General features: G+C 34.3%; 1 protein-coding gene across 1 annotated transcript in view; it reads left to right on the top strand.

Annotated features, from left to right (window-relative positions):
- The first annotated feature begins 56 nt into the window (after positions 1-56).
- The window catches only part of LOC106105014 (rab proteins geranylgeranyltransferase component A 1), a 13,952-nt gene continuing 2,735 nt past the window's right edge, over positions 57-11,273 (top strand). Inside the window, exons 1-9 of the mRNA XM_013285215.1 lie at positions 57-228; positions 938-1,136; positions 1,374-1,500; positions 3,466-3,709; positions 4,646-4,868; positions 7,016-7,175; positions 7,258-7,447; positions 9,881-9,999; positions 10,638-10,760. Of these exons, the coding sequence (XP_013140669.1) occupies positions 180-228; positions 938-1,136; positions 1,374-1,500; positions 3,466-3,709; positions 4,646-4,868; positions 7,016-7,175; positions 7,258-7,447; positions 9,881-9,999; positions 10,638-10,760 (1,434 nt within the window). The 5' untranslated portion in view covers positions 57-179. The remainder of the gene's footprint in view (positions 229-937; positions 1,137-1,373; positions 1,501-3,465; positions 3,710-4,645; positions 4,869-7,015; positions 7,176-7,257; positions 7,448-9,880; positions 10,000-10,637; positions 10,761-11,273) is intronic.

Here is an 11,273-nt window from a genome sequence, read left to right on the forward strand (position 1 = left end):
GTAAGTTTACGAATTGGTTATAGAGTGTAAACACTACACCAAAAGAAAAAAAAATCTAGTTGTCAGACAACTGTCAAATGTCAGAGAAAGTAAAATTCTTTGTGAAGGGGTAGGACATTCCATATTTTAGTCAATTAAATAAAGTAATTATTCCCCTTTGTGCAACAAAAGACAGCAATATGGATGATGACTTACCGACCGATTTCCAGGTCATCGTGGTTGGGACAGGTGAGGCATAATTTACTTTTAAAAAGATACCGGGCGTGATGGCGACTAGCCTACTTTAGTATCGATCTTATTCTTTTTTGCTCGCTTCGTCATGCCATTGTACGTGTCGTATATTTCAGACAATGCGTTTAAACTATACTCTTTTCTAGTTGAATATTATCCTGAAATAGTCCAAAATTTATTTCAAATATCAAAAATTGTATCGACATACCATATGCCTCTACCTCATTAATTATATACATGCAAATAGCGTTATGTTGCAGTCATTGTCACTAAATTTGTAGATAACATATGTCATAATACAAATTGAAATAAAAAAATGAATTGATTCTTATGAAAAAAATTAAGTGATTGACAAATTCTCATTAGAATAATCATCACACTACCATTTAGTATAAAAAACTTAGATCTCTAAAAATGAATCACTAATTTGTGACTCATAAACTCAATATTCTTGTTAAAATTTGAAGAAGTAGTCTTAAAGTTGCAGTGCAATTATTTTTATGTTTAAATGATCAATTAATCCCAATGAAACAGAATCCAATTGGAAGCTGGTTATAACGTTACCTATGGGATTGTGGTCAGCCATTATTATATATAATAAAAAGGTTTGTGAGGCAAGATTACAACATGTTCACTGTTTTACAAGAAGTATTTTCCCATGTTCAAGCGGTAGTTAGTTTTTTCATGCTTGGTACTCTGTATGAAGGTATGGTGGAGTCCATTGTGGCCGCTGCTTGCAGTAGGATACACAAGAATGTCCTCCACCTGGACTCCAGTGACCACTATGGGGGTCTCTGGGCCTCCTACAATTTTGATGGCCTACAGAAGTTCATAAAGGAAGTCAACTCTGATCCAGAGAAGCAAGTTCAAGTTTATAACTTGATGGAGCAGTGGTATATTGAGAAGTGAGTTTATAAGTTTCAATGTTATTTATGACATATTGAGTGTAATATTAAATTAGGTAACTAAAATGAAACTGTTTGTTCCAACTTGTATGAAAACACATTCTCTTCTCTTATATTATTTTTGAAATATTGTGAGGTTAATTAATTTTCATAGTAGTTTTACAGTAATGTAATAATGTTATTATTAAATAAATTGTTTGTAAGTTTTAAAATGTAACCAACTTCTTTTAATCTTAGGGAGTCTCCACCTGAAGAAGAAGGTGAAGCGAAAGAGGATGGTAAAACAGAACCACCAAAGAAGATCTGGAGCCAGGCCAGCTTTGCTGCGGAGTACAGGAAGTTCAACATTGATATGACCCCAAAGGTAAGAACTAGAAAAACACCAAATAAATTACACAAAAACTATTTATTCTAATGGTCATCAGGGTAATATTAAAGTTTCCCATTTTATGCCTACTTGATAAAATTGTAAACTGAATTCTCTTTGTTTGAAACATCAAAATGTGGTGATGATACTCAATGTGAAGTAAATACATGCCTTTTGTAAGGAAATGTTCAATCTTTGAGTAACATAACAAAAAAAAATGTGATTTATAGATTCTGTAGCAAAGAGAACTATTATTTTAGTTTAGTATGACTGGAGTTTATAAGCTAGGTATGGTATTTAGAAATCAGGGAATTCAGTCTCTAATCTGAAGTTACACATACATTATGTGATAAGATTGCAAATGTCAATGCACATATTAGATTAGCAAGCTATGTGATAATCTGAACATGTAGGTTTACTTATATGTTAGTTGACGACTTTTTATTTAAAGCTCCTTTGCCAAGAAATATTTTAACAATTAACTACTGTACAGTTTTATCTTTTAAGACTTAAAACATTTCAATTTACTGTTTCTTTTACAATCAGCAATCTCCATGTAAAAATTAAAAAGATTCTACTGTGAACTTGCGAATCAAATTAACGCTCGAGGTAACCTTATGCCAGGGGTGGTAAACTGATGGCACTTTACTTTGAGCACACCACTAATTACAAAATTAATATGCACTACAAAAAAGTATGAAGTTTATACTTACAAATTTTATAGGTACAAAAATCGCAGAGTAAAAATTATTCGATGGCACATCTACGACCACATAAAACAATTCTTAAAAAAATGGCACGATGATAAAGGTTGCGAACCTCTGTCCTATATAATGTAACCATATAAGAATGCAATCCATGGATCGTTTACACATAAAACTATGTAATCGAGTTTGTAGCTCAATAGTACCTGCAAATATCTCCCAAGTTTTATGTTACATCTGTTTGAAAGTAATATTTACATTGTGCGGTCGACATGTCCGGTCGTTTGATTTCATATATTGATGTTTTGATCGGAAGTGGGCAAAAGTTTACGATGCAAAGTTATTTTGGATCGCTAATATTGTTGCATTTAAATGTTAACACATTCAGTGCTACTGAACTCGTCTAGCGTGTTAACTTTTATACGAAAAAATCATGTTGCATAAGTGTTAAAAATGTAGACGAAGTATTTCAAGTAAAGACTTACTACAAATAGATAAGCTTAAATTTTTCACGATGTTACAGTTTTCAATATTTCATCTTTGTTAGACTTAGTTAATACTTCTGTAGGAAATCTGTGATGACACATCTTCAATTATTTCATTAAAGTGTTAGAAGGAAGTCAAAAATTTGTCCGATTACATTGTTCCGTAGCGAAGTTTTTGAGCTAATGTTATATAGTCAAACGTCTGTGGAATGTTTCGCTTTGTTTTTGCACAGTCCTGCGACGGAACGGCAAAAACAGAACCAATTTCGTCACGGCCGTGTTTTAGTCGACCGTGACTTTATTACTCTTTAACTTTGAGTATATAGTTTGCGAAACTCGTCTGTTTATTCATTTATCATAAAGGAAACCAATATCATAAACAAATGTAAAAATTTTATTCTATTTACAACAGCTAAATGTAGGATCCTGCAGTTGATCTTTATGTTTTTAAATTTAACTCTGCTTATTTTCCACCACAATGGTAGATTTGAAAATATTTACATGTCGGTTATGTCCACGTTATAATAAGTTACAATAAATTATAATGTGGGCGTAAGAGACAAGGACGAGACAAATAAGAAAACTTTTAAAACACATTAAGCTCGGTTGACTCGCATATTTCCCCATTGACCCGGTCCAATCCATATTCAACCGATCCGACACAATTGGAAAAATACTATAATATATATAGCGAAGTGTTTAGGATTCGATGCAGTATCGGCCGCATGGTCTTTAAATATTGAGAGAACCTTAACTGTGTTCTTTATTACCAGTTGCTGTTCTCCCGCGGTCCTCTGGTAGAACTTCTGATATCATCTAACATCGCACGCTATGCGGAGTTCCGTTGCGTGACGCGTGTTCTGACGTGGCTGGATGACCACCTGGTGCCGGTACCCTGCTCCCGAGCTGATGTGTTCGCCACCGAGGCGGTCGGTATCGTGGAGAAGCGCCAGCTGATGAAGATGCTTACTTTGATCGTCGCCTACAATGAGGAGGAAATGAACAATGAATTTAAAGGTAAGTGCTCTCTTAGGATAGTTAACTTTTATGTATTGATTTGTACATAACGATTTTATTTCTTTCAGTGTTTATAGAAATGTTCAGCTTTAGCTTAATTGTATATCGACATTTTTTAAAATAATGATTTCAAGAATTAATTTTCGTATTCGTTCTGAAGAAGTGTATCTCGTATTCGATATTTTAATGTACTTTTTGGCCTTGTAATGTAGTAACGTTGTAATGCAAAATTAGACAATGACAACTTTTTTATATTTCCCCGTGAGTCCGCATAACATCTGTTTGCAGTTTTGATATAAAACATTCGCTGTAAAATGAGAGTTACTATTTTTTCAACAAACGTCCCGGATTTGTTTTTAAATGATAATAAAATGTCTCGTATTGTAGGAGATACGAAAATATATTTTTAAACAACGATGTTACGTTTTTATTACTGCAACATGCAGCTATTTTAAATAAAGTGAACGTGTTTGTTTACATATAAAATAAAGTGAAGTTTATTACTTTTGGTGCATCGAATAAAATGTAACTTTAAATAATAACACGTTAAGGTTGAATGTAAAAGAGAAATCTTTAGTTTTAATCAACAATAGAATAACTGTTAAAGAATGTGTAATAACTTCGGCAAATGGCTTTTTAAAAATAATTTTATAGAATCTTATAAGAAGCTGCCGTGGAATTTATTATTAAACGTATGTTCAACATCTTTTGTTAGGAACTTTATAAATTCCGGATTGAATCTCATGAGAGGCTTAAGCTATAAGTCGAGGAATATAAATGATTAATTGAATTTAGTCTTCTAAATCTATATTACCTATAATTTAGGTTTAGGATTAGTTACAACTATTAAGAAGATATCACCTTTTATTTATTAAAAAAAAGAGTAAATAAACCCCCCTATTGTTATATATTTACAAACCGTTTTATTTAATATAGATTGGAACGACAAGACATTCAAGGAGTACTTAACCCACAAGGGTCTAACGCCAAACCTCATCCATTATGTGCTGTTTGCGATCGCGGGCGGCACTGACGCAATGCCGTGTCTCGAGGGCGTGAGGGAGTGCAAGAAGTTCCTCATGAGCCTCGGCCGCTACGGTAACACGCCCTTCCTCTGGCCCATGTACGGCAGCGGGGAGCTGCCGCAGTGCTTCTGCAGGTAAGTTCAAATACACCCAAAAAAGTAAAAGAATAAAAATTGCAAAAAATGTCTCTAAGATGCTTGTATGTCAATTTTATTGTGATCTATTATGGTCATAGACTAACGGAGATTTTGAGTTTTACCATGATTTGTGAAATACAATAGACACTGTTACGCTTTCAGTTGTACAGTCCAAGAAATGTGGTATATATTAAAAAATAAACATCCTTTAAAAAAATCAAGATGTCAAGTTAATGAAGACACTTCAATCTTTATAGAGTTTGTTGGTTACCTTAATAATAATGAACAAATTGTACATTAATTAAAAAAAGCTTTGCTAACATCTATGCTAATATTATAAAGAGGAAAGATTTGTATGTATTTAAATAACTCAAAAACCACTGGACCGATTTAAAAAATTCTTTCGCCATTAGTTAGCTCCGTTATCGTTGAGTAACATAGGCTATATGTTTAAATTTAACGTGGACGAATCTCGAGCAAAAAATTGTATAATATATCTTTGAAACAGTTGGTCTGTGCAAAATAATTTGCCATGAAAGTGTTCGGAGGAACTCGACAGTTCAACGACCCAGATGTGCATCACGCCGCCGCCGCCGGCCGCACTAAAATAAGAACTTTCTAACTGCACGCGCTGAGGATTCAGATTTCCTAAATTGAAAATTATATAAAAAAAACTTATTAACTTCAGCGTTTCACTGCCCTCGTTCTTTACAAGACTGTAACTCTATGACGTTTAATTTTTACGTTATGTAACATTTACACACACATGATGACTATGAGAATATGTTTTTGGAAATACACAGTTTAGTTAATAGATATTTTTCTCTATATTTCAAATAAAATATATTACAATACTCAATGTATTATAAGCAATCAATATTAATAATATAAATATTAAGTCTGTACCCTAACGAAATTTTAAGGCCTTGTTACCAATTTCAGTTAATAGTTTTCGGTCCAATATACTTTGAACCCGTTTCTCGCAAGAGGTTCCCTTGGGGAGCGAAGTGACCCAAGCGTTTGGTCGTCTCGCAATCTGCTAATTTAATTTTAAGTAAAGGCCCATAACTTCAGTAAACGTATTTGATAATGACGTCGACTAAATTTAGAACGTATTCAACCAATCCAATAGCAATTCGAAGTATAATTTTCTAATGTTAGCACTTACTTTAAAGTTTACAGGGGTGTTTCCCCGTTAGTTAGATCCGCCTGAATTCATAGATCTATAGGAACAAATCACCCACTACCCCTATTTAGTATGAAAAATCCATACTAAAGGACTGTTTTTAATGTTATATTAGGAACTATTACAAACGCTATTAACAGTCTCCTGTCGGTTAAGAGTTATTTCAAAACATATAAAAGAATTTTATGAAGTGAACAGATCACTTTTACATTAATAAATCTAAAGTTCGATCTAAAAGTAGCAAAGGTTGCTTACACAACTGTGAAATCGATTATTATTTATAACATGCTTGGCATTTTCTCTGACACATATTAAATATATACAATGCTGTCTTGTAGTTAATTTTAGACGTTAAAGAATTTAGATCCGCTAGTGTGTTGCGGTACTTGTCAAACAATAGTGTTTTGAAGAATAAAAGTTTTGATAGCTAAATGGCAATATCATCTATCGGCCTGTCGGTAATCGATACAACTTGATGTAATAGACTTTTTTGTCACTTTTGGCTTAAAAAATATGATTATGACAAACAGATTAAAGTATCCCACGTTTCTTTTTAATTTTGTGCAGATTTCTAAGCTTCGATTTATCTACATAGATGTAAGCGTTAGATAACAGGTAATCGATGTTCGCCGCATACCGTATAGTGCAATTCGTGTATGTCGACCCTTACTGTGTTGTATTTCCGTTTTATTAATTTGGTATAGTAATAATGATTTAGTACCCAATTTATAGACTAACTACTTTTCGTCCGAAACTCCGGTCTTCGTGGAATTATAAAGAAACAAAAGCAAGTAGCCTATCTGTGGTTCCAGATAATTGTCTATGTCTATGCCAGATTTCATCGAGATCCGTTTAGCAGTTTATCCTACAAACTAACAAACATCCATCCATCCATACATCTAAACTATAGTATTTATAATATTAGTATGACTATAATATTGGTAATGTATACTTGCAGGTTGTGCGCGGTGTTCGGCGGCGTGTACTGCCTCAACCGGCCCATAGACTCTGTGGAGACGAAGACCGTGGACGAGGGGAAGACCAAGGTGGTCATCGAGAGCAAATCCAAGACCCTCAACTGCGAGCATCTCGTCATCGGGATCAATGAGTGCCCCAAGGTTTGTACACAGCGAATTAATGAAGTTAGTTCCTAGCGCCCTAAAGACAAATCTAACCAATAACTCTTGTGATTTTTTCTAGGATCTGGTATCCCTGGAGTCTACAGAAAGGTGTGACATATCGAAGGCGGTGTTCATCACCAACGGCAGCATAATGAAGAGCGAGAAGGAGCCGCTGACGCTGCTGCGCTTCCCGCCGCTGGTAACGGGCGGCGGCGCGGTCACCGTGCTCGAGGTCGGCCCCGCCACCGGCTCCTGCCCTAAGGGACTGTGTAAGTCACACTAACACCTTACTTAAATACCGGCAACACGTATGCAGTTTACATGGCGAATCGCTGCTTATTTTATATTGAATATGGCTTTGGTTACTGTAAATTAGTGTTGCTTTAACCTTGCTCAAGATTGGTTTGGAGTTAATAATAGGCAGTTTAGTAAGCGCCAACGCCATGGGCGAGGTTCCTATGGCGTTCCCCCTTTTAACCATGCTTTATGGGGGAGATTAACAGTGTAATTCTGTACTTAATCGGTACTCTCGGTCATTAATTTTTCACTTCGGTAGCCCTAGCCCTTTAGTATATATAGTATGAGAATATAAATAAACGAGCTGTTGCCCTATACAAATTGCAAAAAGCTACGTATCCCTCGAGAACTGGGCATTTCTCGGGGATGAAGCTTATCCCATGTGTACTCCAGACTTTGTTTTATATCTGTGCCAAATTTCAATAAGATTTGTTGAACCGTTGCAGAATGATCGAGTAAACAATTAAAAAACTAAATTAATGAATCCCACGAGAACCATAAATATTCCCGGGATAAAAAGTAGCCTATGTGTTCTTCCAGACTATGCTCTAAACCTGTGCCAAATTTCATGGAGATCCGTTCTGCCGTTTAGGCTACAAACGCTAACAAACATCCATCCATCCATCTAAACGTAAGATATTTAGAAACTAATATGATGTAAGTAATTGTTTGGTCAGATATTTATTCTATATCTGTAAATGTTTGATGTACGGCTTAATGTTATAACAATCCCAACGCGTTTTAAACTCATCCGTGCTAATACTGACTCGACCTACTTCTGTCGGATGCCTTCAAACTTTGCATATATTTTGCATAGCAATAGCATCGGCTTCATTTAATTATATTCAAGTTTATGCTAAAATGACTTGTGAATAACTAAGCGAGGATTTTAACTTGCTTTAATGAGGGTGGAAAAATATTCATTAATTACACTTTTCTTCTGACTGGTTAGTTTATGTTAACCTAATAAATATTGCATCCCTATTTTTACCCGAAAGTGAAATAAATGGACGAAACGTTCTAAACTAAAGGGAATTGTTTCGAATTGTTTCATTCAAATAAATAATTAAATCGAAACATATCAACTTTCTAAATACGTTTATATTATACTTACGAGTATACCTACTAATTTTATAAAGAAAAAAGATTTGTATTTTTGTAAGTATTGGAATAACTCAAAAACTAATGGCTAATTCCGAAAATTCTTACACCGTTAAAAAGCAACGTTATAGTTAGTTATTAATATTGTCGTAAGGTATTTAATTCGTATCGCCTTATGATGAAGGTTTCTGTACAACGAAGTTTCAGTTTCCTTATATTTAACAATAACTTTGGGGCTTATTTAATTCTTTTCATACATTTAATAGTCGTTCGACTTTTTGTCGGTTACTTACGAACTTGTTTCTTTTTTGTTTCTCTTTGAATTACTTCCAGTTACCTTCGAGTATTTTTTGTTTAAACGTGAGTCAGTTGGTTACAATATAAAAGATTTCTATATAAAAAACACTTGTATTGATAATCAAGTATATAGGTATACTATTTTACTAAGTAAATTAAGGGTATATACAATAATGAAAATATGAATTTATCTTGTAGACTAGCAATAGGGAATATTCATGTGTTTTTTTTCTTTTTTTAAACGATTCTAGTTGTTATAAAATAACAAGAAAAAAACTGCCGCGAAAATCTTCAACCATTGAGCTAAAGCTAATAAAATAAAATTACGACCATTTTCGAGCGACTAAAACGCGACCGGAGTTGTCATGAGACAATTGACGTCAATCGTCATATTCCATTCATAACATACGCTCAGATGTCGATGTAAAAAACAACAAAGTATCTCAAAGTCAAAATTTATAATTAATAATTAATAATATAATTAATAATAATATGGATTCAATGAAAATAAATATTTATAACAAACCTTTATATATTTTTAAATACTGACTTATTAAAAAGATACATTTTTGTATCAATTAAAACCCTAACCACATTCTTAAAACCATAGATAATAAATGACATTGTCTACTAGTGATGTTTGAAAATATAATTTCTCTTTTTTGTTAAAACCATAAAATATTGTTTCATAAGTATTAATTATTTTTAGTTTCTTTTACTTGTTGAATTTTAATACTAAATCTCAGTAGTATAACAGAAGTCCACATATATGTCGTTCTCTAGTTCCGGCTCGAAGGACCACTTTTTTGATGTTTATTGGGCAATATTACAAAGTTTATAGTAATGTAAAGACAGGTATGTGTTTTGTGTGCTTACTTCGTCGCCGTCTATTTTCGGTTCTGACATATGAGAGCGTTGCCAGCGTCTCCCCCGCGAACAGTTAATGATAAGTAATTTAAAAAATGTACATAGACCTTTGTATAATGTATATATTAATATTGTTGCAGTCGTGGTGTACTTCATAACGAACAAGGTGACCGACGCCGAGGCCGACTTGCGGCCCTACGCAGAGAAGATATTCGACATGTCCGGCGGAGACCAGACCAGCGAGACTGACAAACCAAAGGTAAGATATATCACATAATCACAACAGAAACTCAGATGGGTAGGCAGAGACCACAAACCTCCATTTTCAGATCCTGACACAGATCTTCTCGCTTCTATATTCGTGTCTAACTGTGTCTCATAAATTTTTGACTATTTTATCAATATGGATAATCCCCACCAACATTGCCAATCACATTCACGTTATATTAATTTATCTGGCGCCAGTCAGTTCTATGCCAGTCCAGTTTTTGAATGTTACTCTCCAACTGTACTTTCCTGATGTGAACTAGACATAAATAAAAATAAGAATATATTGCACATTAACGATAATTTCATTAATCAGTGTTGCTTTGACGACTTAACAAGGATATCTGTTAAGAAACAAAGGACTTTCCTTACAAAATGATTCATTTTTATTGAGAAACAATAAAATTAAGTTTTATTTATTAGTTCTAACAAGTAAGATAAAAACATTAAAAAAGATATGTTCACATGTTTTTCTTTTTCACTTAATGTATTTTTATATATTTATAAATGTCAGTGTGAGAGTGAAAAATAAAGCAAGGGCATTTATGTCCAGTTTACAATCCGTTCCAGCGATATAGTCCAGCGCTGGACTACAACTGGAAAAATGTAAACTATATATGTGTGTTGCAGTGTCTGTGGTCGCTGCTGTACAACGTGAAGGACACGAGCGGCGCCGCGGGCAGCGCGCCCGCCGGCGTGCATCTCTGCTCCGGGCCCGACGCCGGACTCGACTTCGACCGCGCCGTCGAACAGGTCACCACACACACATACACACATACACAAACTAGCTCTTTTATAATGCTGGCGATTTCTGGAAGCGATCTCTGCAGGCCGAGACACCCAATTTTCATCATTCCTGTATCCAAACACTGACGGTCAGTGCTATAAATCCAAAAAATCTGGCATATAATTTAAATTTAATAAAATTATCCGTGCGAAAAATATTGTTCTCTTTGTTAATCGAATAATAAAAAATAAACTATATGTTTATACTAGATTTCGCCCTCAACTCCCTCAAAGTGGAATTTAAAAAAAGTGTCAGATATGTTCTTCCAGACTAACCACTGTATCTATGCCTAATTTTATCGAGATCAATTCAGTTTAGGCCAAAAACTCTTAACAACACCCATCCATGTAAATGTTAGTTAGAAGTAAGATTTCCCACTTAATGTATCCTAGATTATCGGCTGATGACACACTTCATTATAATTGACTAGAGCGCCCCCTGTTAATGACAAATTGACCAAAATATGTCACGTCACACTC

This window comes from Papilio polytes, unplaced genomic scaffold, assembly GCF_000836215.1.
Source record: "Papilio polytes unplaced genomic scaffold, Ppol_1.0 DF823288.1, whole genome shotgun sequence".
Classification (NCBI taxonomy): domain Eukaryota; kingdom Metazoa; phylum Arthropoda; class Insecta; order Lepidoptera; family Papilionidae; genus Papilio; species Papilio polytes.